This window comes from Monodelphis domestica, chromosome 1 (genome assembly GCF_027887165.1).
Source record: "Monodelphis domestica isolate mMonDom1 chromosome 1, mMonDom1.pri, whole genome shotgun sequence".
Taxonomy (NCBI): Eukaryota; Metazoa; Chordata; class Mammalia; order Didelphimorphia; family Didelphidae; genus Monodelphis; species Monodelphis domestica.
In genome coordinates this window covers 604,765,069-604,792,826 of record NC_077227.1, presented here as the reverse complement: position 1 = coordinate 604,792,826, position 27,758 = coordinate 604,765,069, and the positions used below count along the sequence as shown (strand labels likewise).

General features: G+C 36.6%; 1 protein-coding gene across 2 annotated transcripts in view; it reads right to left on the bottom strand.

Moving 5' to 3' along the window:
* Positions 1 to 262: 262 nt before the first annotated feature.
* The window catches only part of ACSS1 (acyl-CoA synthetase short chain family member 1), a 93,334-nt gene continuing 65,838 nt past the window's right edge, over positions 263 to 27,758 (bottom strand). For both annotated transcript variants that reach the window (XM_056813804.1, XM_056813805.1), the window contains exons 6-14: positions 24,087 to 24,234; positions 22,091 to 22,228; positions 17,801 to 17,893; positions 16,678 to 16,790; positions 15,727 to 15,853; positions 13,819 to 13,946; positions 13,550 to 13,613; positions 3,587 to 3,705; positions 263 to 2,186 (exon numbers count right to left, since the gene is read on the bottom strand). In XM_056813804.1, coding sequence (XP_056669782.1) covers positions 2,016 to 2,186; positions 3,587 to 3,705; positions 13,550 to 13,613; positions 13,819 to 13,946; positions 15,727 to 15,853; positions 16,678 to 16,790; positions 17,801 to 17,893; positions 22,091 to 22,228; positions 24,087 to 24,234 — 1,101 coding nt within the window. In that variant the 3' untranslated portion in view covers positions 263 to 2,015. The remainder of the gene's footprint in view (positions 2,187 to 3,586; positions 3,706 to 13,549; positions 13,614 to 13,818; positions 13,947 to 15,726; positions 15,854 to 16,677; positions 16,791 to 17,800; positions 17,894 to 22,090; positions 22,229 to 24,086; positions 24,235 to 27,758) is intronic.

Below are 27,758 nucleotides of genomic sequence, written 5' to 3'. Positions count from 1 at the left end.
GTGAACTTCATTACACAAATATTGTGAGATTCATTTTGTTGACTCTTGGGCCATTTGGGGGGCCTCACTTTAATTACATCATGATTCCCAGTTGTGTTCCAAAAAGAGGTTTCCAGAATAACTGTGGGTTGCCTATATATCTCTCCCCTGTATGAAGCTATTTTTAAAGTTTCCTTTCTTTATTCTTAGCAAATTATGTCTACACTTTGATTTGTTCTTAGTATCACATCAAACACAACAGAATGACATTCTTTTATCAGTGTTATAATAATAAACTAGGATCAAAATATTGTTTTATTTTGATTCATCTGCAAATAAGTCCTTGTAAGTCAATAGATCTTACAGATCACATTTTGAAGTCTCAGATGTGTCAGCTCTTTCAAAGCAGCAAGGGAACCAAGCAAGACAATAAAGAGAGCTTTGGCTAATATATAAAAAGAATTTATAAAACTAAGTATATTGTTCTCTAAGTGACTGTTTTAAGTGCTATAAGAGTGACCAAACTAAAACAAACTTAGAAGGCAGCTGGGTGGCTCAGTGGATAGAGTGCTGGAGCTGGAGTCAGGAATTCCTCTGTTCCAATCTGGCCTCAGATTCTTTCTAGCTGTAGGACCTTCAGTAATTCACTTAACTTCTGATTGTCTGACAGAAGGCTCCACTGAATCAATTGGAGAAAGAAATGGCAAACCACTCCAGTATCTTTGCCAAGAAAATTCCATAGATAGATATGGTCCATGAGGTCACAAAAAGTCAAACCTTACTGTACAATAAAATAAATTTAGATTATATGCATAGCAGATGTTTAATGTCAATTAGCAATAGTCAATTACTGCTGTCAGCTGTATTTGTTGGTTAATAATATTCCAAATGTTTACTAATAAGTCAACAATTAATGTTTAGTCATCTAATGTGAATACTAGCTATTTGATTAACATTAAGGCACTTTCATAAAATAGACTTTTCTTGTGTTTTTAGTTTCTGATCAGAGTTTTGAACTGCCCCAATTTTCCAATGTAGAGCCAGAAACATTTTTCAAGAATTCTTTAGGTTCTTCCAAGAACTCTGTGCTTATTGTAATAGGTTATTTGCATTTTCATTGGTTAATTTTAGCAGTGCTGCAATTTAAAGTTTTACTGGTCCACAGCCAAGAAGCTTTCTAAGGGAAAGAAAAATCCATTGCTCAAAAAAATAAAATAAAATAATTAGCCAAGATTTAAAGATGAACAAATTCATAACCAAGCTTTTAGGAAATTAATTTTGTTCCTTTATGATAGATGCAGTCCTAATAGGCAAAATGAAATGCTTCTCCATTTTTGAAAGGCATCAATACATAACTAATGTGATTGTATTGATTCATCAATTTTTGTTGTTTCTAAAATTCTTTAAACAATATGACTAAAAGTGTGTCCATGCCATTCACACTCCACAAGCGCTGAAAAGAAAAAAGTTTATAACTACCACTATCTACTCTAAAATGATATTACAAAGAATATATACAAATAAATTCATACATTAAATTTCTCCATATGATGTTCTTCTGAAGTAAGAAAGTATAAAAATAAAGACTCTACAGCTCTTATTTCCAAGAAAACATGGGGAAAATATTATTGCTTCTATTTTAAAATCTTCTGAGAAGGCACATTTTAACATATCCCCTTTTGTACCTTGATGATGATAAATAAATTCCTTTCACCACCAACCCACTCCCCATGGAAATCAAATTAGTTTCTATTTTCATGAAGATGAATATATCTCAACTTTGGTTTTGCCTCTTCGTTTACATTCCTAGTTCCTCTTTCAGAGAAAGAAAAGGAGGGAGGAGGGAAGAAACCACTGCAACAGGCCTTTATGGTATGATCACTAGATTTGTGGTGATTGTAGAGAACTTTTTCCTGATTTGGAAATAAATCAATTTCAGGGAATATGTCCTGAGGAAGGGCGACAAGAGACTGTTGTATTTGGTTTTGGCCAAACATAGTTTTGGAAGTTCCAGACTGATGTACATCTCTTCTCTATTATGATAGTTTGGCTTTGTGTTTCTGGTAAGCTTTTATAATTTCAGAAATCACAGAAGGGTCCTCCAATGTGCTAATATCTCCCATATTCTGAGCATTGTCAGTGATTATTTTTCTTAAGAGCCGTCTCATAATTTTTCCAGACCGAGTTTTTGGAAGACGTTTTACCACCTAAAAAGAAAAAAAAAGGTTCATTATTAGAATTTGGAAATGATGCCATGACCATTAGTTGCCGAGAGGATGGCTGGAAATCAAAATCTATTTGAGTAATAAAACAAAATAGGCATTTTCTCTGAGCTACCCTACCAACTCAAATAAAAAAATCATTTTTACAATAGGTTGATTTTTTGTAATTCATCAGAAAGATTCCTGAGATAGTAGTTCTCTATGATATGCCTAAAGGATAATACTTTCTAGTCATAATTCTTCCAGGTTCCTCTGGCTGCTTATAATCTCAAACTAGTTTTGGCAAATAGAAAGTGAGCCCAGTCTTGAAAACAAACTAGAGATTAGAACTACCAGATCTTTGGAGTGAACTTCAGGATAATGTACTTCCCTGAACCACAAATTTCATTCAGATCTTCTTTATACACATCCAAATTCACAATTTACTAGCATTTTAAGATATTTCTTTATTCTAGCTTTCCTTAGTTATATGAAAATAGTCATCTATACCATATAAACTCTACTCATAGTAAATAAAAACATGATATTTAAATACACTTTCCTTGGGCCTCTACCTTCTTTCCCTAGGATTAACTTTATTTTATGCATAAAGAGATCACTTGAGACACTGAGTATATGTAAACACAAAAGCTTCTGCTTACATTTGTTTATGCAACAGTTATCAGGCAAGGGTGGTACCCAAAGCCAACAGATATTCTTTATTAAAGATCAAACCCTGGGTAATGTGCTACTTTCAATATTGTCCAAGTCAAGTTCCAATGAATGTCCTTGGTGCTCCAACACAGGATAGCTTACCAAACAGCTGCTGACCTACATTAGGAAAGTGGAAGTGCCTCACCAGGACATCCTATACCAATAAAATTAAATCTGAATCAAATAAAGATGCAACCTTGTTACTGTGGGAACTCGGATAATAAATTGATAAAGGAGAACCTCTCGTACTAATATTTTCTGTATGATTCTCCATGAATCATTAAATGCTACAATTTCTGAAGAATTAAATTTACTTATAATACAGAAGTCAACGGAGATACATGACCATCCTAAATTGGCTACAGAATATTACCAATGATAACTTATATACAAATGGTATAAAACATCAATCAAGAAATTTAGGATTGAAAAAGGGAGGTGGACCTATCATGTAGTAAGAAAAAAGGATACAGGTAGTCCAAGTGTTGAATTGGTACCCATGGGATGTTTAAAGACCTAGGAGGAGAGTCTCTGGAGGATTTATAGAAACATGGGTAAGAGAAGCATAAGATGAGAAGACAAATATGGATGTCTGCCTGTATCAGTAGAGGAAGTGCTCATATCAATGGGATGGAACAAAATAATTAAATCATGCAGTTAATAAATGTATATAAAACTTTGGACCCACTCACCAGAATTTGATCAGGCACTGCATATTTAGCTATCTTGGTGGCTACAATTGATTTGAGCTCATTCAATATGACGTCTGAATTATCTATATCATCTTTCAGTACTATGAAAGCACATGCAGCTAAAAGGAAAGAAATGGAATATATTGGAATTCACATTTTTTGCTATATTTAAGTTACAATTTAACCAACAACTTTTATTAAATTCCATGACAATATAATTGAGTATTAAATGATTATTTAATAATCCTACCAAAAACACTACCACCATAATGCAAATTCCCCAAATTCAAAGATGTGCCTCAGTAACGAAAACCTTTTGTTACTTTGGAATGCCATCTAGACAATTTATCCTATATAATTACAGAATTTTTAAAGATAGAAAAGACCTCAGAAGCTATCATATGTAATTCATACCCCAAAAAATATCCCCTGTAAAATATCTTGCAAGTCATTATCCAGCCTCTGCCTGAAGACCTCAAATGAGGGGAAACATCTCCTAAGGCAAACTATTCCCCTTAAGATCAGTTCTAATTATAAGGGAACTTTTCCCAAAATTAAGACTAAATTTCACATCTAGTTTTTCCCCTGGTTCCAAAGAGAACAAGTCCAATCCTTCTTCCACATGATGACCCTTCACATACTTGAAGACAGATATTATGTCCTTTGGCATCTCATTTTCTTCACATTATATATATATATATATATATGCCCAATTCCTTCAACCATTTCTTATACTTGCATAAGTACTATACTCTTCACCAACTTTGGACAGTCTCCAGCTTGTGAATGTCTCTTAAACTATGTCACTTGGAATGGAACCCACTATTCCAGATGTGATCTGACTATGGAAAAAAATAGAACAACTCTCATCTCCTTCCTAGAAGATAGTAGTGTCTTTAGCTATTACAAGATATTTCTGGCTCATATTGCGGTCCATTAAAGTACTATATCTTTTTACAAAATTGCTAACTAGCCATGCCATGAGGCCCTATCCTATACTTGTGAAGGTGATTTTTTTTTACCCAAATGTAAGATTTATCCCTACTGGAATTCATATAATTAGATTCATACCAGTGCTCTGTTTGCCTTTGAATCTCTTTAAACCCTGATTTTGTCATCCAATGTATTAGTTTATCCATTCTTCTTTGTGTCATCTGTCAATCTGATGCCTACACTATCTCATACCTTTGTCCAAAGAACTGATAAAAATGTAACAATGAAGCACCAGATTAAGAAGAGAATCTTAAGAGTACTCCACTAGAGAGTTACCAAATTCATATAGAACTGTTAATATCCACCCTTTGACTTTAGTCATTTAAAGAGTCCCAAATCCACCTAATTCCATTATGTTTAATTCTCGTTTCTAATCTTTTCCACAAAAATAGTATGAAATTTATTAATATTTTGCAGAAGTCCTGATAACTATATTTATAGTGTTTCCTTGATAACTAACCATTTCAAGCAGTAGATAGAATATCTTCTTTCAGAAGTCTTTAAATACAGTAGACCTAACTTAATTGGGGTGAGAGGAGGGGGAAGCAACAGCTAGGTGGTACAGTGATTAGAATGCCAGCTCTGGAGTCAAAAAGATTCTTCAGGAAGACTCTGGCCTCAGACACTTACTGTGTGACCCTGGGCAAATCAATTAATCCTCTTTGTCTCAGTTCCTAATCTTAAAAATGAGCTGAAGAAGGAAATGGCAAACCACTCCAATATCTTTGTCAAGAAAACCCCAAATGGGGTCACAAAGAGTTAGACATGACTGAAATTTGAACATCAGCATCTTAATGAGGACAAGCTTTTCAGTTAAAGCATTACTCCCAAACAATCACCATTACAGCTAGATATGAAACTAAACCATAGAAATTATCATCCTTGCTTATATGTGGTTCCCAATGGCAATAAAAACCAAAGTTAAACTTTAGGAAGACAGTTCAGATGAGTTAAAAGTCTACAAATCATTCACTTCACTGACTGTAGCAAACTATAATCTCATCTTGACTTAATAGTTTACAGTCACTTCACTGCTATAATCTCATCTCTACTTAATAGTTTACAGAACTGCTAGTTGAGAAAGTCAAAAAAGTGAAAAAAAGGAATAGTAAATCTATTCAAGGATATATATTAGACCTTGGGTTAATTATTAACAGATTTTCATATTATATAATTTCTATTTTTAATATCTCTCCCAGTATTTAAAGACTTCAAATGCTTTGTTGTTCATGCAGATTTATTTGACCACATAGGTTTGTCAGGGAGGTAATTGAAGCTCCTGATCAAATATAGTTTTTAGATTATTTATGGCTTCTAATTTTCCACACTATCCTTATTCTTTATTTAAAAAATTAGAATTTGAGTATATTGCTTTTTACATTCCCACAAATCATCCTTTGAGTGTTTGTAAAACTTTTCCTATTAGGTGGGAAATAAAGGTTATAATAATATTAAAATAAATGCAAAACTATGGTTATCTGGAGTTAGGCTCTCTCATTTAATGAATAAAAGTATGCAAAGAACTTTAGACTTAGCATAATCTGTGCATTATAATCCTATTTTTTGTAATAACTTCTAAGCTCTAAATAAGAAGTGTAGGAAGTTGCTAAAGGGGGAAAGAGTTTGGATTTCCTTTTTCATTCCTGTCTCAAAAGTTCCAAATTGGAAACTATACCCAAAGGGCTTTAAAGGACTGCCTATCCTTTGATCCAGCCATACCACTGTTGATTTTATACCCTGAAGAGATAGTAAAGAAAAAGACTTGTACAAATTATTTATAGCTGTGCTCTTTGTGGTGGCAAAAAATTGGAAAATGAGGAGAGGCCCTTTGATTGGGGAATGGCCAAACAAATTGTGGTATCTGTTGGTGATAGAATACTATTGTGCTAAAAGGAATAATGAACTGGAGGAACTCCGTGTGAACTGGAATGACCTACAGGAATTGATGTAGAATGAAAGGAAGAACCTTATACAAGAGAACCTTATACAAAAAGATGGATATACACTGTGGCACAATCAAATGTAATGGACTTCTCTACTAGCAGCAATGCAATGATCCAAGACATTTCTGAGGGACCTATGAGAAAGAACGCTATCCACAACCAGAGGAAGAACTGTGGGAGCAGAAACACAGAAGAAAATATCTGCTTGATCACATGGGTCAATAGGGATGTGATTGGGGATGTAGATTCTAAAAGATCACCCTAGTGCAAATACCAATAATATGGAAATAGGTTTTGATCAACAACACATGTAAAACCCAATGGAATTGCAGGTTGACTATGGAAGGGTGATGGGAGGAGGAGAGGAAAAGAAAATGAATTATGTAACCATGAAAAAACTTTCTTAATTAATCAATTAAAATATATTAAAATAAAAAATAAAAGAAAGTTTGTTTTCTCTAAAAAAAAAAGTTCCAAATTGACAAAAATACAAAATTCAGGCCCCAAAAGAGTCTTATCTTTGAGACTTTACTTCAATGCCTCAATACATCTTGATCTTACAGCTTTCTGAACTTGGAGTTTTATCTCTGCTTTCTTTAATTACCTGACATATTTCAGGATTATTCTACACACCATACCTCCACTGCTTCACCACTCCTTGACACATTGTAATCTAGTTTCTCTCACCAATATTTTGAAATTATTCTCTCAGAAACTCTCAACCACATACTGATAATGAAATTTAATGGCTTTTCCCCAAACTTCATTCTCCTCAAACTCTTAGCAGGAGCTGACATCATTGACTGCTTCCTTCTCAATACTCTATTGTGTCCCTGAAATTGTATTCTCCTCATCTTCATCTTCCTCTGACTATTCTTTTTCCTTCTCCTCTTTGCCCTCTCATTCCCCAATAAGTGTTCCTTAATATTGTCTTCTCTTCCCTGCTACTTCCTCTGCCTTAGCAAAGTTTGCCTTAGCAAACTTTCCCAGGCTTTAATGATCACTTCTAGACAATGTTGTGATGTGATAAGAACACTAGACTGTAAACGAGGAAACCTAGCTTCCAGTCCAGACTCAGTCATTAACTTTCTGGGTAACATTGAACAAATTAACTGACACATCCCTAGCTTCCTCATCTGTAAAATGAGGAGGTAAGAGTATATGATTTTCCATCACTAACAAATATAAACCTAAGACTGACCAGTCCATATGGACAGCACTTTCCTTCCTCCTGCTCTCTAAACCCAGACTTTAAACTGGCTTTTAAATAAATACATTTTGCTGTCCTTATTTGCACCTCAGATTCCTGTCCAAAACTGAATTCATCTTCTCCACCAACCCGACTTTTCTAATTGACTTTCTTATTTTTGTTAATGGCACTTGTTCAGTCATTTTTCAGTCATGCCCAACTTTTCATGACCCCATGTGGGCTTTCTTGGTAAAGATGATTTGCCATTTCCTTCTCCACTCATTTAACAGATGAGGGAACTGAAACAAACAAGGTTCGATGACTTGCCCAGGGTAACCCAGCTAGTAAATGTCTTACTCCAGATTTTAACTTGGGAAGATGAGTCTTCCTGACTCCAGGCAGGACTCCATCCACTGTGCCACCTACCCTGCTTCCCTATTAATATTAACCATCCTCCAAGTCCTCCATATTTGAAACTTCAGAGCCATCTTTTATTCTTCCTTCTTCATCTCCCATATCTAGCTAACCAAATTCTCTTCAATGTATTTCTGAAATGGTTCTTCTGCCTCTTTCCATTCCCACTGCCACTTATTCAGATCCTTATTACATCTTACATAAATTAGGAGTTACTTAATTGGTCTCTTTGTCTCCAGTCTCTCCATACTCCAATCTTCCCCATTCCCTACTGCCAGATTAATCTTAGTTGTGTTTTTAAACCCTTACCTTCTGTCTTAGAATCAATACTAAGTAAGAGTTCCAAGGTGAAAGAGAAGTAAGGGCTGGGTAATTGGGGTTAAGTGACTTGCCCAGGGTCACATAGCTAGGAAGTATCTAAGGCCACATTTGAATCTTGGACTTCCCACCTTCAGGCCCATCTCTCTATCCATTAAACCACCTACCTGCCCCTCTCCAAATAAATGTTCTTAAAGCAAAACCCTTGGCAAATTAGTCTCCTGCTCAAAAAATTTCAATAATTTCTCCATTATCTACAAATTTATAGTCCAAATGTGTAGCCTAGCATTCAATGACTTCCATGATCTGGCTCCAACTTGTCTTTCTGAAATTATCTCCCACTACATTCCTTCATGCATCCTAAGCTCTACTCAAAATAGACTCATTTCTAGTTGCCCCAAATACTCTATGCTGCCTTGCCTTTTTATATCCATCTAGAGTTCTTTTATCTATCTCCAATTATCCAAAATCTTATCACTCCCTCAATTTCAAGCTCATGGCTACATTCTCCATAAAGTTCTCTCTCACCTACCAAGTGGAAAGTAATCTTTCCTTTTTCCTCTATTCCCACAGCACTTAATTTGTCCCTCTTTTATAATGATGCTTATTTCTTTCTATCGTGTATATGTATTTTGATGCTTTATTTCCCATAACTTCACAAAAGTTCTCCTCCTATGCCTCATCACTGAGTGAAGGTGAACCCAGATTCTCAGTGCCTGTGCTGGCAAAACCTAAGCTCTAGCCAGTGATACCAAACTGGAGGAGCTTCCAGGACAGGCCTTTCTTTGAAAACTGGCCTAACCAAGACTAGGGAGACCATAAGCTAGTGAATTTTTCAGCCAAAACAATGTTCAGTGGAAACCTCTGAAGTTGTAGAGACCTTGTAGTTTAGATAGATGGAGTTTCTACATCAGTGAAATAATGAATCTTAGTATTTCTAAGTCATTAGTTGAAAGCTGGGGCTATGATTGATCTTTGTAATGTCTCTTCCCTGAACATATACAATAGAACTTTGCACATAATAAGCACTCAGTAAATATTTATTGAATTGAATGAAGTAAAAATGAAACATCCCATTAGCGATTTCTTAAAATAAATGCATTATAGAAAAATAATCTCAAATGCTATGAAAATTCTAAAATACCATTTTGGCTTTCTTTGATATTACTACACTTTAATATAACTTAAGGAGATACTCATTTTAAGAATAACTGAAAAGCAATTTAGCTTATCATTTACCCACAGAATGCTAACAGTGTTTTGAACTATACTGTGAACAAATGTTATCTGTGTTAACAGTTGGAACTAGTAATACCAGAAAGGTCCTAATCACAAGGTAATTGGAATGTTCTATTATAGAACATTTAATACCTTTAATTTGTCTCATAAGAAATATGTCAAAACTTTCTAAAACTTATTCTTCTAATCCTTTAACTTTGGTTGAATTATGTGGTGAAGTAGAGACATAAATGGTCAGTTGTAGCAGTAGGCCAGAACTGTATTTTTCTTTCTGCCTTTTTAACTATGTGGATTAGTATTATTCTAAGAAATATAAATGAGGGTAGTCTAGAAGCTAGGCATAAAGTCGAGAAACCTGCAAAAGATGATATTGTGCTAGATATCAGTCAGCAATATTCCTGAGGAGAAATAGATATTTTGGGTCCTAGACTTCAAAAGTATTGGATTGGAAAGAAATAGAGAAAACAGTAGTTAGAGCTCAAAGTAGAAATGGAGTAGGCATTATGCTCACACCTCTAGGAACCTAATAGATTTCTTGTCTTTTCTTCCCAATTACCAGGACTGAAAATGCCCCTGGTAAAGCGGAGTCAGAACTAAATTTCTGGTAGATGAATTCATCCTCAAAACCCTTCTTCCTCCTGTTTTCCTTCCCCTTTGGGCTCACCTACTGATAAGTCACCAAAGCAAATGCCCAACTCTGGAAGAGGTATTCATTCATTCAACAAACATTTATTGATCCCTTTCTCCCTTTGGAGTAGAATGGTAAGGCACTTAGGGAGATGCAGCTTACAGTCTAGTAAGTGGCAAAGATTCAAATAAAAAACAAAATAAGTACTATATGAAGTCGAAGGGGAAAGGGGGGTCATTTCTTTCTGTGATCGAGACAGGGGAAGGGGCAGATTTATCCCAATCAAAAGTGGAACAACCAATCACAGAGAACAATCATAAATAATATTGTAATGATATGTTCGAGATAGTGGCTTTAGAACTAGCATAATGGAAGTCAGACAAGGAATACCTTTTATTTCAAAGCACTTGGCTATTTGGAAGCCAAAGTTTAATTTCTATACACTGAAAAATAGTATATAGACTAATTTCACATATAGGCAAGTGCTCCTTGGTACAAATACCACAATATGTTTGCTTCAGTCTAGATATCCGCTAGATGCAGAGGAATCTTGCCATCTTTTTAAGGGCCTTACAAGGATTATACTGGCTCAGGTAAATGTGTGCTTCCTGCAAATGATGCATAGGGCTTGCATCATAATTAATGCATTTATAGGGCAAAGGAATTGAGCAAATGCCAAAAGCCTGTAATATCACAATTTTTAATCAGTTAATTAAGAAGCACTTATGAAATGCCTAACACATGCCGGACATTGTTCTAGGTTTTGAGTTTTACAAAGTCAAAAAAATGAAATAATTGCTGCCAGTGGGGAGCATACATTCTATCAGAGGAGACAACCTATACATAGATAAGAACATACAAAGTAAATATAAGATCGGGAGAGCACCAATAGTTGTGGGGATCAGAAAAAGCTTTGTAGAGAAAGTGAGCTGTGTCATGAGAGATTTTATGAGGTAAAGATGAAAAGGGAGCATATTCCAGAACCATGTGGGGTAGCCAGGGCTGCAGTACAGAAAAGAGGTGGGGGTAATGGGAATAGAGATAGGGTGCCATGTCTGAGGAATGGAGAGAACATCTGTTTAGCTATACTACGGAGTGTGAAAAAAATAAGTAATATATATAAGGGGGGGAGAAAAACAGGTTTTGGCTCAGTTGACAAAGACCTTAAAAAAAAAGAGGACTCACATTTTTTCTTAAAGGCAATAGTTTATCATAGTTTGTTGAGTAAGAAGGTGATATACCATTGTCAGGCTTCCTGACAAATATTGGGCAACAAGGGAGTGAATATGTAATATTTCCGGATAGAGAAGAAGAAAGGAGTCTTCACTGACCTTTTAAAGTACTTTAAAGAATATATTCTAGGGGCAGTTGGGTGGCTCAGTGGATTGAGAGTCAGGCCTAGAGACAGGAGGTCCTAGGCTCAAATCTGGCCTCAGACACTTCCCAGCTGTGTGACCCTGGGCAAGTCACTTAACCCCCATTGCCTAGCCTTTACCACTCTTCTACCTTGGAGCCAATACACAGTATTGACTCCAAGATGGAAGGTAAGGGTTTAAAAAAATAAAATAAAATAAAATAAAATAAAATAAAATAAAATAAAATAAAATAAAATAATCTATTCTACTTGAAAGCAAACCTTACTTGTATTTGGAATGAGGAATAAAGATCTTAAGAGACAGGCTCAAGAGGCAACAAGAAAAACTTATATATGCCAATTGAGGTTTTAGAGTTGGGAAATTTAAAAGACCATTTGTAGATAATAATAATAGCTCACATTTATATACTGGCTTATCAATTATTTTCCTCATAATTGTCCCGTGAGAAAAGGAATATACATTACTTTCAAATCTTATAGAAGAGGAAACTGAGATTCAAAGAGACCAACCCAAGGTCAAAGATATCATAGAACTAGAAGTAAAATCCATATTTGTTGAAGTCCAAACTGCTTAAGTTGATCATTATTAGATCCTCCAAGACTTGCTGTTGTATCCTTGACCCCCACTATTCCCTTTCGCAAACTTATAAGAATACTTTATTTTCCTGTATTTGTGCCTTTGCTCATAAACACCCCTTGCTTCTTGATTGTCCTTCCCACCATTTATCTGTCAAAATTTTATTCGTTCTTCAAAGATCTATACAAAATCTCATCTTCCACGAGAATCCATGGCTGATTATCCCATAAAGAACTGATCTCTTGAACCAACAAACTCCAGTACCACTTGTTGACTGTAGCAGTAATGATATTTATTATATACTACTTATATTTTGGTTCTGATGCTATGTCATGCTTTAATTAGATTATAAGCTCCCATAAGGCATCTTTTATTCAAAAACCACCAGTACAGAATTTTGTACATAGCGTCATGTTCTAACAGTTGAATCTTCTAACATATTATGAGGGGAAACAAAATTGGAGAGCAATAGAAATTTTCTTGGCAGCCATACCAAGCTCAAAAATGATGAGAAATAAAAAATTATAAATCAGTACCAACTACCTGAAATGGGTAGAAAATTTTCTTATGTGAGACTTAAACGCAGAATAGATGAATAATAAAACATACCAGTGGAAAAGAGCTTTACCAAATTTTGCTTAAAGAAACCATAAATGCTGTACAACTAAATTATGTTTAGGGAATAGAAATGAGAAGAGAAAACTGAAGAAGATATAAGGCATACTTGACAGCTTGCTACTCCCTTGATGGGCTTTAAAAAAAAATCTTCATTATCTTATTCATAGCCAAATTAGTACATCTCAGTAAACTTATGGGAGGTCACTGGAATATTTAAAATTTTTGATGGAAACAATACAAAATTTTAGGTGTTTGGCCTTTTGGGGGGAACCATAAACCATGAAATTTTGGGTACTCTTACCATAAGGCACCATAGCAAAAAGATATTGGGAAGGGAAATCATAGATTCCTTTCATGAGCACTCAAGGCGCATGAGGAGGGCATAACTTCCCTTCCAGTGATCTTCAAAAGACATTCATTTCTCTAGTAGTGCCGTCTTCAAATAATATACATTTATAAAGCATCAGTTTCAGAAATTTATTACTATATAGAATACCCACTTTTATTTCAAATGATAATTTTGCCTATAGTATTTTTTTAAGAAAAAGAACTACATTATACTCTTCTTATCGTATCTAGTGGCCCCTATTTTCAATGTTTCTCCAAAATTTTTATATAAAATGGACATGAAATTAGAATAATTTATGTTATCACTTTTTTCACACTCACCTTCTCCTTTTATGTCATGAGGATAGCCAATCACTGCTGTTTCAGGCACATCAGGATGATTAGCCTGAAAATACAGATATAAGAAAAACAAAATATTTGAGAATACATAAATAACCAAAATCAGGAGATAAGTTCCATCCCCAAATTTAATACATACCAATATACTTGCCTCCCACTCCTTATCCCAAAGCATTAAGAAATGAGGTGCTCTTCAGTGTTCGCATAAAAGAGAATTGGGGAAATGAGAAGTTTTTTTTTGTGTGAATTACCATTGCATCTTCAATCTCCGCAGTTCCTAGCCGATGACCACTGATGTTTATAACATCATCCATTCGTCCAGTTATCTGGTAATATCCATCCTCAGTCCTATAACCACCATCTCCACTGAAATAATAGCCTGGTTTGATAAAAGTTTAGTATCAGTAAATGCAAACTTGGCCTCGACCCTGAGAAAGGTCCTGTCAGAGTTAATACCCTTTCAGTGACCCAATGTAGTGACTTCTTTGTGTTTAAGTAAGTCATTCTAAAAATATATATAAATGACTTGGGAATTAAAGACCAAGATCAAAATAGCCCCCAAAAAATCAATGCACAAAAAAAATACATAGCCAAAGGGGACATGGAAGCAAGAGGGCACATTTGTTAGAATTTTCTCTAAAGTTAATATATACATATCTAAAACAAATTATAAATAACTTTGAGCCTATGGCTTAACACAAGCATTTTTCTCAAAGAATCTAAAACTGGAAAAAACACCAGAGATCATCTGGTTTAACCCCTTCACTGCAAAGATGAGAAAACTAAAGTTCTGAGATGGAAATAACTTGTCTTTGAGTATATCTCTGGTTAGTGGCACAGCTGAAAGTTGAACCTAGATCTCCTACTAGTCCAGTGTTTTTTCTACTACACTTCTTTCTCATCTTCTCCCCACCCTCCCAATGAAGGTCTTGAGACTTCTGTGTTAAATACTAGAATGTCATGTCTTTCATAGCCCAGCTTGTGGAGGATGTGGTTTTAAAAGACGTTCTCATAGGATTGAGAGCGACAAGAGAACTAGATAGAGCTCAAAGAGCTCTAAGAAACCCAGAAGAACATCAAGTTTGACTCCTTTATCCCAGAAGAGAAAAACTAAAGCCCAGAGATTTTAACTTTGCTCAAAGTTACATACATAGATACTTGTCTCTTTGGAAAAGAAACTGAGAATTCCTCCAGCACTTAGCATAAATAAGGAATTTCACTTTTTTAAAAACCCTTGCTTTCTGTCTTAGTATCAATTCTAAGACAGACAAGTGGGAAGGCTAAGCAACTGATTTTAAGTGATTTTCCCAGGGTCACACAGCTAGGAGGTATCTGAGGTCAAATTTGAACCCAAGTCCTCCTAATTCTGGGTCTGGCATTCTACCCACTGAGACACGTAATGCCCCATTTATGAGTTCACCTTAACTCACCCACAATAAGCATTTGTCTTTTTGTTAATATAGAATGCATGCTATAATAGTATTTAGCCAGGATTCTCACCGCAGACTTAAGTTTTTGGAATATTTTCTTCAAATGTTTTCAATGTTAAAAAATGCTTTCTGATGCCTCACCATGATAGGAAAAATATATTGCTTTTTGAAGGCTATGCTAGCAGAGTATAAGTTCCAACAGATCCTTATAAGCAAGAAATCATTCAAGTACAGTCTCAGAGATGGACCTGTTGTCTATTGTCCAAGGAAGACCCCAAGTAAACTGGGAGAGCTTCTATAACTAGGCTGACTTCAAGGTGATGAATTTTCCGTCTTGGGAATTCTCAAAGACTTACTTATAGATTAAGTTATAGAATGTTGCAATCTGTATTTCATTGTTGGTGGACCCACCCCAATAAAATTACAAATCTTAGAAAAACTACAGTATTTCAGTGTTTGTTCACTTAACAGAGATTAAGAAAGGGGCTTGATTAATATTCCTGAAACTTCCAAAGATCCTTTGATAAAAACACTGAATATCATTCCTTCTAACAAGAAATAGGAGGTAAGGTATGTTTTCAGTTTTAAATCCAATAATACGAGGATGAAAATTTACAGCCTTAATTTACATTTTCCATGTTTGTTTCTTGGCTCTTCCTTTCAAAGATATGGATTTGGCTCATTGAAACTTTTTAAGCTATACCAAGTTATCCAATTATATAATCTTACCTGGAAAAGCTTTAAAGTATGCATCAACAAATCTCTGATGATCTCCATAGATTGTCCTTGCCATGCCAGGCCAAGCCCGAGCAATACACAAAGCACCAGAAACATCTCCACCTTCTATAACTTTCCCCTAAAAATCAAAAGACAATCAAAGAAAAAGGAACAAATGCTGATCAGAAAATAGATTTTGGTAAATAATGAAAGAACTAGGGAATCAGCTCACAGTCAATATTATTTTCTTGGTTGCTTGATATGAGCAAAGAACAAAAAGCACTTGTCCTCAAAGGGAATTCCCTTTGACTCCATTTCTGGTAGGAATTTCTCCCCTAGGCTGGAAATTATTATCAAGTGCATCATCAAATATGAAAAAAGTTAAAGAAATGTAGTCTTTACTAGCTAGAAGCTTTAAATCTAAAACAGATGACAATGATAGTCAACTAAAAGAACATTGGGGGATGGCTGTTGTTACTATCATAATAACATGCCTTATATATTAACAAAAGAACAAATGTCTATTGTGGGTGGGTTATTGTGAAATCACATTAATTCCATGTTAATACTAATTAGGGATTATAAGGAATTCTTAGCCTCTTTTGTTCTGTTTTGTTTTCTTTTTTTTTTAAATAAACCCTTCCCTTCTGAATTAGAATCAATACAGTGTCTTGGTTCCAAGGCAGAAAAGCTTTAAGGGATGGGCAATGGGGATTAAGTGATTTGTCACACAGCTAGGAAATGTCTGAGGCTACATTTGACCTGGGGACCTCCCATCTCTGAGTCTGGCTCTCAATCCACTGAGCCACCCAGCTCTCCCCTTAGTACTGATTCTAAGACAGAAGGTCAGGGTTTTAAGGAGGAGGAGAAGGAAGAGATTCAAAGCTTACAGCATTAGCAAGATTGGTGGGAATGGGAGTGGATCTATAACACAAATAAGGCTTGAGAGGCCTTAAAACTCACCTTTTCATCCACTAAAACTGGAGTGATTCCAAAAAAGGGTCTCATAGCCATACTAGGAAGGATCTCAGCCCCCTCCTCAGAGGGCCGAGGAGCAATACAAATGCCTCCTGTTTCTATAAAAGAAAATGCAAGTAAGGAAAATTGCAAGTTAGCATAAGGAATATGTGATATTTTTGTACTTATCTAGAATTGATTTTAAGGGACTCAAAGAATCTTGCACACACTATCTCACTCATCCATTCTACAAACTTGTGAGTGCATAGGTTTATCCCTAATTTATATATTCATGGTAATAACGCAATTGCAAAGTCAGGTTTAGGGTTTCAGTGTTCTGAATTTATATCTATTTTGTTCAAGAAAGGAAACTGACCAGTAGATACACAGGAAATTAAGTTTGTGGCCCAGATGAAGAGTTTTTTTCTATTTCTGACAACTCCATAGTTCCTGCATTTGTCAGACAAAGCTGAGGGGCAAAGTAGCATTTAAAAATCTGTACCTATCTTCCTATGACAAAATGCAGAATTAAATTCAATAGCAAGTATAACACATGTGAGCCTATAATACATATGCATACATATAAGTAAGAATGCAGACTACTATTTTTCACCCTAAGTCATTTTTACATTGCTTTGTGGAATTTGCAAGAAGGGTTTTACAAAATTAGAATTGGAATGCCCCTGCCCTTCCTAACTTAATGAAATTATTGTCTGATTGGACTTGTGTTTCTTCACCAGCCTGACTTCATCTCTGTTCAGGTGGCTTTATAGCAGATTGTTGATTTCTACCAGCTGCATTCAGCAGATTAGAATGGTCTTCTGTAACGGATGCCCTAACACTGATTAGAATACATAAAAGAAAAGGGAAACTGTGTTCTTTGAAATGTTTAGAAAACCCCTAAATAATACAACTTCTTCTACTGATGTTAAAGATTTAGTGTCAGACCTCTTCTAAAAAATATGACTGTCCTTATAAAATTCACCTGGGTACATGAAATGGCACCTAAAAAATTATTGTTTGGAAGGACTAAAGTATTCTCATGCTGTTAGCACTAAACTCATTGCTTCTCCTAACAAATTAATCTTAACCACATCTTGACACACTGTTAGTCATAATGCTTTGTTACCTGTTTGCCACCAAGTGTCTACTACTGTGCACCTGCTGTCTCCCACCACCTTGTGGAGCCATTCCCAGGCCTCCTGGTTAATCGGTTCTCCCACTGAAACCAGAACAATAAAAGAGAGGATTGTGAAAATTCCTTTGGGCTTTGAATTTGGATCCCCACCGGCAATATAAAATGAAATCAATCTGCTAAACCCCCCAAATCTAAAAAGAAAGTCCTCATCTTTGGCATCACCCATCATGCCCCTGGCAGAGCTAGCTATATGGCTCAAAATAAGATAGGATGTGGATACCCTGTCATGATCTACTGCATAGTGTTTAATGATTAATGACCAACCACAATTGTTTTGATCCAGAGATGAGGCAGAGGAGATGGCAGAGTCAGGAAGATAAAGCCATGGGAAAATACAGAAGCAGACACTAAAGCACAGATCAGATTTTTTAAAAAGACAAGAGACGACTACGTACAGAATAAAACAGAAAGTTAGAATGGAAGCCAAAAATCAAAAGCAGTCAGATCCTTAATTTTTGGTTTCTAAGTAAGTTCCCCTGAGCCAGGATGATTGTAGTGAGGGGATGCTGCAGATATGAAATGTTGCTTGTACTTTTAGATGAATATGCTATATTATTATTATTACATTATAATAAATATTATATACATAGTATTATTAGTTTTACTTAAGTAGGAGTAATTTATAAATGTTTTAAATGTCAAAACAAACATATCAATCAAAGTTTAAAAGAAATGATTTGGGTTCACACTGGATTGCACTTCTTCCTCCATACTAAAAATCACAGACTGCCAAGACTGGAAGTAGTAAAACCATGACAATCACATCAGTATACATAGTCTGAGAGCATGAGATATCATCTATCCTCTCCAAGATTTTAGTTAATGTCTGGGGTAGATCAATGCCATGGATCCTGAAGTTACGTATGCTGCTGTGTAGAAATCACATTCCACTTTTGGTTGAACTGTACACCTACCTAGTGAATTTGAATTCAAATTTCCTTGAATTTTAGTTCACCTTGGCTTCCCAAGGCATTTTTACTGACATCCTTGAAGTATAAAGGTCTTTCCGCTGGTGGTTAGCCAACATGACATAGTTCTGTACTCAATCAAACCAACGACATACAGGTTGTTACAAAAGACATGAGTTCCCTTTTACAAAGGAAATGTTATTCAAAGGCTTTGGATGTCATGTGTTCATGTTTCTCTTCCTTTTTGTTTATGAAAGTGGTCATAATTAAAAACAGTTGATTGTTGAATAGTCACTGAGTACAGGATTTTCTGTGGTAGCTTGAAATCTTGATGATAAAATTATTCTCAACAGGCAGCTTTTAGAACCTCTTAATCACCAAGTCATCAATTCAATTTAATCTGTATTTTAGAGGTGCTCTACCTACCTACCTCCTTAATTATGTATTATTTTACTACTTTATGTTTATTTGCATTTACTCTTTTCATATTTATTCTATATTTAATTACACAACAGAGGTCAAATTGTCCTATATGTGCCATCATGGAGATTGTGTGCCTGGAGTTTACCTGTAAATTTCTGGGTACTCAAGGGACATGGTAGCTCAGCAGTTGGATGCATTGGAGATGATAAACTCCTTAGGTGCCTCCAACCATATGGTGGCTCAACACGACATAGTCACTCTGAAATGAAGACGGAACCCTCTCATTGGCTGATGATCCAGAGGAGCAGATGACTGAATGGACCTTTTACAAGAAGAGATATCTTCCTACTCAGTCTCTTACTTTGACTCTCCCATGTAGGAAGTAGTGGGCTCTATCTCTAGGCTCCCTGTAAAGGAGGTGGGAGAATGGGCTGCACTCATCCCCCATCCCTGCTATCAATTCCACATGGAACATAGACTCAGCTAATCAAGTTTAGATGTGGAGCCCTGGCAGCACATTCCTTTCTTTAGCAAATAATAGAACTTCTTTCTCCAGATGAATCTGTCCAGATTTGTCCAAATCAAAAGAGTTTGAGGAGTTCAGAGGTCCCACATCCAATGAGTAAAGCTAACTATTAGCAAGGGAAGCTTCAGCAATAAGTGGAAGAGTCCAAGTCCTGACTTGGCTTGCCAAAAGATATGGATTCTAAGGGATGCAGTGCAGAGCTGAGCTGAAATTAGGTAAAATGCCTAAACAGCAATCCTGCAAATGGCTTTAGGTTTAAGATAGCTTTAAGTATCAACCTCCTGGTGAGGTAGAATAGTATTAGCACTTCTAGTTTAGTTTAAACATGATTGTCCATTCACAGGAAAATGGAGCTAATCCTCTCATTTATTAAAGGTCATATACCACTTGGGTAGATCCCACGCCTGTGTCCAGAGCAGAGGAGCCCTTGTAGCGACAGAAAATGAGTACAGTGCCCCAGTCTTTATGCCCCTGTTGCCCCTTAATGTTACTTTGTGCGTGTGCGCGCGCGCGTGTGTGTGTGTGTGTGTGTGTGTGTGTATGTGTGTTCTCTCTCTCATTAGAATATAAGCAATCTGACTGAAGATAGGGATTGTAAAATTCCCTGAGAAACAAAAGACAAATTGCATTGAGTGAGTTAGACTACCAGATGCCTAGAGGCATAAGTGGGTACAGTGGGTAGGGCACTGGCTTTGGAGTCAGGAAGCCCCAAGTTCAAATCCAGCCTCAGAGACTTACTAGCTGTGTGACCCTGGGAAAGTCACTTAATTTCCCCAACTGTAAAATGGGGATAACATCTGTTTCACAGGATTGTGAGGATCAAATGAGATAACTGCAAATTTCTTACCATAGTGCCCCGCATCTAGTAGGTGGTGCATAAATATTTATTCCCTATTTCTCCCCATTAACCACAGCCACCACCTTCCTGGAGGTCCAGATGGAAAAGCCCAGGACCTTGAGCCCCTAAACCTTGGGAATATCAGTGCCCCCAAACCACCATTCTTATTTCCAGCCCAGCCCCTATAGCCATCATCTGGGAAAGCAAGTCCTATGGAAAACAGTCCAGCCATTCCCACAACTGTCACCTACTGGGAAGCAAGGCAACAAAACTGAAACTGCAAGGTACACTAAGAGAGAAATAAGGGATAGGATGTTCCAGGCAAGTCAAACTACCAACATCTCTACTATTTCCCCTCATACTCTATTAGAAATAGTCTGGAACTGAACCCAAGAGCCTTGGGAATAGCAGTGGTCCCCTGGGACTCCCAGTCCTGCCAAGCCCCACAGAGTCATCTTTGAGGGAAGAAATCACAGTAGAGAAGGGAATCATCTTTCTCACCACCACCACCACCAAAGATTAACAGCCAACCAACTCCCACTCATAGTCAGATAAGCCCCAAAGTCGTGCTAGTATCAGCACTTTCCTTCCCAATGCCACCAAAAATCAGTGATCCTACTTCCAGCCCATCCTTCATAGCCTTCATCTTAGAAAGCAACCCATGTGGAGATGTGGCTTGAAAACTGCTGCTGAAGACAATGCAGCAACAGCCACTCAAGACAGAGGGAGGAAAGTTCTTGCCACCAAAGTCCTTGGTTCTGATCAAGTGCTTCAACATTAGAAACTGATTTGATTTTATCATTGCAAATGACTTTGCTGCTGTACCCTAAGGTTCATGGGATTTGCACCTAGAACATTCTATATGGGTTATCTTTCCCATTAGAATGTGAGCTCGTTAAGGGAAAGGATTGTCTTTCACTTCTATTTATCTACCCAACGCTTAGCCCAGTTTTTATACGTTATAAGCAATAAATAATTTTTTTCATTCATTCATTCTTTGTATTTGTGTCCCTAGTGCCTAGTACATAGTGGGCACTTAATAAAAACTTGTTAATTAATGATTACATCAATCATGAGGCAAGAATAATGTAACTCAGAGTTATCCAAATACTACATAAAGTTTTCTAAGCATAACTTTCAGGCATACACATTAAACCATGTTCTCTCTTCATGAAATGATTTTTAAACCATTACCTTCTGATTTAGAATTAATATTAAGTATTGGTTCCAAAACAGAAGAACAGTAAGGAATAGGCAATTAGGGTCAAGTGACTTGCTCAGGGTTACAAAATTAGGAAGCATCTGAGGTTAAAAATTTGAACCCTGGACAGCCCATCTCCAGGTATGACTCTGTCCACTGAGAAATCTAGCTGCCCCAAAATGAGTGTAATCCAAAATGCAAAACCACATTTTCTCTTGCTTTTCAGTTATATTGTTTTTTATAAGACTCATTTAACCTCTGAGCATATTGAATAGGAAAAGTTATATCTCAAACTTCCCTTAAGTTAAGTAAATGTGTCTCTTACCTGATCCCAAGGTTCTTAAGGATGATCTGTCATATTTCTTAACCCAAGCATCTCCATGATTCAATAGTACCCGTATAGCAGTAGGAGCACCATAGAACTGATTAATTTTCAGTCTTTGAACTGTCTCCCAGTATCGACCTGCAAAATGTCCCCAAATTCATTGTCATTCCCATGGGTCATAGAATGGTATTGATAAGTCTAAACAAGTCTAAATGACAAAGCAGTAGCTATAAGCTATTTGATACTGGCAGGTCTTTTTTAATTTATTTACAAGGTAATTTAATTTATCCTCAGTGCAGAGCTATAAATCCTAGGCTATGTTAATATTCTACTATTGTCACAGGACACTAAGTTCCTTGTGAATCACATTTTTAGGAAACAAACTTCTCTTAATGCTAAATAAGTTGAAAAAGCAGAGTTTGAATTAGCTTCCATTGAGAAAAAAAAAGATAGCTATCTTATATTTTAATAAGTTATAAATAAGAGCAATCTCCCTGTTATGATTTTGGTGACTCTCTCATAAAGTGTACTACATTATCCTTAAATTGTTCCATAGTATATGGACAGATTTATCCAGAGGATCTGAAGGAGCAAACATCAACTTGACAAAATAGGATTTCTAGCTGATCCTGAGACAGAAACAAATTTGTCATTATCTATCTATCTATCTATCTATCTATCTATCTATCTATCTATCTATCTATCTATCTATCCATATATATAAAACCCTGATTTAAGAAAACTCAGAATATAAACATCCAGATTTTTCCACTTAACAAAAGGATCTACCACAGAGATGCTTTGAATGGCCACATTTTTGAAAGTAGAGTTTATACATTTACAAAGTATAGTTTACAATTTGGAAAAATTTAATGTACTCACAACTTTTCACTATTATAATTATCAAGTAAAACTCCTGAATTATCCTTGTTATATAATTATAATAATTGGCTATTTTATCATGGGGACATATATTAATTTATTGTTATTGTTCACTTAATTTTGGTTACAACCAATTCTTCATGAATCCATTTGGGGTTTTCTTGGTAACGACACTGAAATGGTTTGCCTTGCCATTTCCTTCTCTAGCTCATTTTATAGATGAGGAAACTGAGGCAAACAGAATTAAGTGACTTACCCAAGATCACACAGCTAGTAAGTGCCTGAAGCCAGATTTGAACATAGGATGATGAGTCTCCCTGATTTCAGGCCCAGCACACCATCTGCTGTGACACCTAGCTCCCCATGTATTAATATGATAGTTTACCAAAAAGATAATGGTTTGTCGTTGCAGTGACTTGAGCAGCCAGTTACATGAGAAGATATATTCAAATGGCAATTGAATGTCCAATTTGGTGCTTTATCAAAAGACGGTGGTAAGGATGCTGAGTGTCAAGTCATAAAAACCTAGACTTTTTGGCTCTAATGAGCTCTAAGCCTGTAATAGTTTCTGAGCATCTAATAGTTTCCTTATCTGTAAAATGGAACTGATAAAACCTCTTCTGCCTACCTCACAAGGTGACTAAGAGGATCAAATGAGATAATGGATGTGACCTTCGTAACTCTAAAATGCCATATACGCCCAAGTTTCATCATTCTTATTATTTCCCTTCACTGAACTGCCCACTTCATTTGTTGGCAGGGAGAAGAATAGAAAGGAAGAAGCTATTTCTATTTTGCTGCTTTTCCAATTGAAGTAATAATTTTCTTTCACCATTTTCCCAAAACTTGCTATGCCTCCAAACATTTCTGACTTCTTTTTATAATTTCCTAAAACCTCCCTGCTTGTTCTCATCCTTCAGCTGCCTCTCAGGAAACTGTCAATCCATTCCCTTTGAAGGTCCTTGAAGCAAAAGCAAGCTAGCTACTTGCCAAACAAACAGAGGGAATTCTTTTTCAGGTATTTGTTGGACCAGAAGTCCTCTGGGGTCTCTTCAGATCCTAAAATTCTGTAGGCTCTGCAATCTGTTTCCAAAAGGAGGCACAAACACCGCACCTGCATTGGGATAAATTGGGGTGCTCTCAAACAGGACACTGGTAACTCCATTGCAAAGTGGACCATACACAACATAGCTGTGACCTGTAATCCATCCGATGTCTGCCACACAGCCAAATACATCCCCTTGCTGGCAGTCAAACACGTGCTGGAAAAAGGACAGATGTTCAAAGATGAGCATTATAATTATAGTGATGAGGAAATGGTCCTTTGGACATAGGGGTAATCATTCCTCATATCCTGTATTTCTAAAGTAGAAACAGGGAAAAAAAAGAAAAAAGAAAGCCAGCTCAACAAAATGAGTCAACATAGAATAATGATAGAGATCTTAGATAAATGTTTGGATGAGTAGAAATAATGGTGGTAGTTATGGTGGCATCAGTAAAAGAGTAATGGTGGTAGGAGAGTGGGATGGCACGGCATTTACTTGAGAGATATCTGTCACTGGGGCTTGAGGTAGATCATCTGTGGTCAAGAAAGGGAGAAGCTAGCAAATTGAAAGAAGACTAAAAACTGAATTCTAGTGCCATGTTGCTAAAGTCTCATCAATAGAAACAATGAATTTAGATTACTTAGGTAACTTTGAACAGAGTTTTCTATAGGTGGTAATTTAACATGTCAATTCGACAAGTCAATGTATGACCCAGCTTTGTACAGGATATTCTATGTTCCTCTCACAGAACTCCTGCATCAATGATTTTCTTAAAAGAACAAACAATATTTGTTTTTCTCGTTCTAGGGAGCAGACTACCTGTCTGGCAATTACTAAGCTATGGTTCCCAGAAACCTTGCAAACTGGGATACAATGAGCATTCCACAGCCTTGCTGGAATGGAAGTCCCTAGTCTTCTAATGCTGTTCCCACAAACGCATAGATATCAGTAAGTCCAACCCCTCATTTTACAGAAAAGGAAACTGAAGCCCAAGAACTTAAGTGACTTGTCCAAAGTCACACAGCTCATGAGAATTTAAGGCAAGGTTTGAACCCAAATCTTTCTATCTGTAGTACCTCACTACCTCATGTCAGCATCATAACCTTTCTTTTGAACAACATTTCCTGAGGAACTCTCTACCATTTGCAATATTCTCTTCATAAGCCACAGCACTTCACTAGCCAAGGTAATAATATTTCCATAGGGAAACTTTGGGAAAAGGAAGAGCAAGAGATGTAACAGCAGGCACAGAAATGGGGGTAAGGAGAAGGGAACAAAGAAGGGAACAAGAAGAATGGAAAGCACTAATTACAGTTGTTCCCAAAAATACAGGAAAAGGAACAGATTTTTTCTCTCTTCCTCCCTACTACCAAGTTATCATATGATATCATACAGAGATACAGTTTCCATTCATAAAATGCCCTAAAAATCTCCATGCATTTAAGGGATTCCCCACTTCCTTTATCCCTCTTCCATTTTAGAGGTAGTGTAAAAATGAAGATTTGAACCCTAGACTTCAATCCCCAGAAGCCCTTGGTATTTCCCAGAATTCCCTATAATCTCACCTGAGTCTCCACCTGGGTGATCTCCATTTTTAAAGTAGCTAGGTGTCACAATGGATTGAACATGGGACTTCAAGCTAGGAAGACCTGAGTTTGAATCCTACCTCAGATACTAACTGCATGACCCTGCGCAAATCACTCAATCTCTCTCAACCTCAGTTTCCTCATCTGGAAAATGAGGATGATAATAATAATGGCACCTACCTCACAGGGCCATTGGGAGGATCAAGTAAGTTAATATATATAAAGCACTTTGTAAACCTTAAAATGCTGTATAAAAGCTCTATTTATTTGTCTCCTGCCCAGGTGATAAATCAAGACCAGGTGTGATCATACTATACCAAAATCTGGGAGAAATAACAGTAGTCATCTGATTCCATCTCTCAAATGTTCCTCAAAGATGTAAAAAGAGTGCCCGTGCCCCAAAGCATAGTTTTAAAGAAGAAAATCTGCTTCTCTCCCTCTGGCTCCCATTTTCCATGATTCTGTCCTTTGCAGCTGAGGACATTCAGTTTCAGGAAGACTAAGAGTCAGCATGTCTTCACAGGATTCATAAAACTCACCCCACTGGAATTTATGTAATGATAATGTCTGCTGCAAATTACATTATTTGCAAATGGCATGGACCCTGCCCATCCTCATGTGCCATGTAAATATGAGCCAATGAGAAATCAAGTACCTGAGCAAAGGGCCAGTTGGTTTTCTAAGCATGCTAAGTCCAATGCTCATTCCCAGAAGGCAGTTAATGACCTCAGCAAAAGTATTAGCAGTAAATGAAACCTAAGTGGAAGATTAAAAACAGTTGGGGAGTCTGAGGGCAATTCATTAAACTCTTGCAAGCTTTGCTAGTGCTCTGGAGAATATGATCATTCCAAAGCCTAAATAAGGCAGTGACTAAGCAGCTCAATAGAGGTCTTCTCTGCTCTAAGTGGCCTAAGGAATTCAGAGAAAGCAGATGGGAGTTCTCCATCAATGGGGTGATTATGTGTGACAAGTTATGCTGGCAAAGACTATGAGCTCTTTCCTGACATTGCTCTCACTGATTCACCTCACAATCGCTCTAGCAAATTTAGCTGGTGCCACCTCTTGCCAGATGGGAAACAAAAGCCCCAGAAGCTGGCAAAACCAATCAAAGAGTCTGCCTTGTACTTTTTTTTTTTAAGTCTGTTTTAGTATCCCTGGAGTCTCCAGCTATTGAATACAAAATGTCAAAATGCAGTTCTGAGACACACAAGGAAACTCACCAGAAGAAGTCAACTTAGATTTACTGTCGTCAAAATTTCTTTAATACTTGTACCTGAGGGGATGGGAAGTGTGTGTAATAAAGAAATCTTTTTTACCTGTGCAAAGATAAAGTCTGGGTTGATAAGGTCATGATGCCTAATATGTCCCTGAGATATATGGAATTTTCAAAGGAAAAAAACCAAACCTTAATATCACTTCAGGGTATATGATCCCCACTCTTTGTCATGGGACATGTTTGCGTGTTCTTAGAATTGGATTTCTTACCACATTCTGTAGATGATTGAAAGAACCCTGAGCCAGCTTCTCCTTTGTCTGTTCCTTTGGAGTACATGACCCTTTTCAGAGAAGGACCTGATCACTCAATCCCTTCCCTCACACTCTACCCTTTGACTCAGATTACTGAAATGATAGCCCAATAACTGTATCTGGAAAAGGCCACAACCTGGTCAGAGACCCAACAAAAAAAAAAATGCTAATTGCTCCATCAATAGGATACAGAGCACATTGGACTTGGGTTTAAAGGTCCTGAGTTTGAATCAGAATTCTGCCACTACCTTGGCTGGCAAGACCATGTTTCTCTTTTCTTATCTATTAAATGAAGGAGACAAAAGGAAACTTTGAAAATATAATGCAGAGACCATGATAAGAAATTGGAGAGAAAACCTGGGTGTGAGAAATGGAGGTAAGTGAGAATAATTGCTATGGCATAGAATTTGCTCCTTCAGGCACCTACAATTAAAACTGTATCTGGGAAAAAAAAAATCCTGCTCTTCAAGTTAAGAAGACCTAGATTCAGATCTTACCTCTAATACATATACAAGTCCTTTAACCTCTCAGTGTCCAAGGCGACTAAATCTAAATCTGCATAGAAGAAGGAATTTTCACACAAGGACTTCTCCAAACCAAGATATCACAGATATGTATCAACTTCCT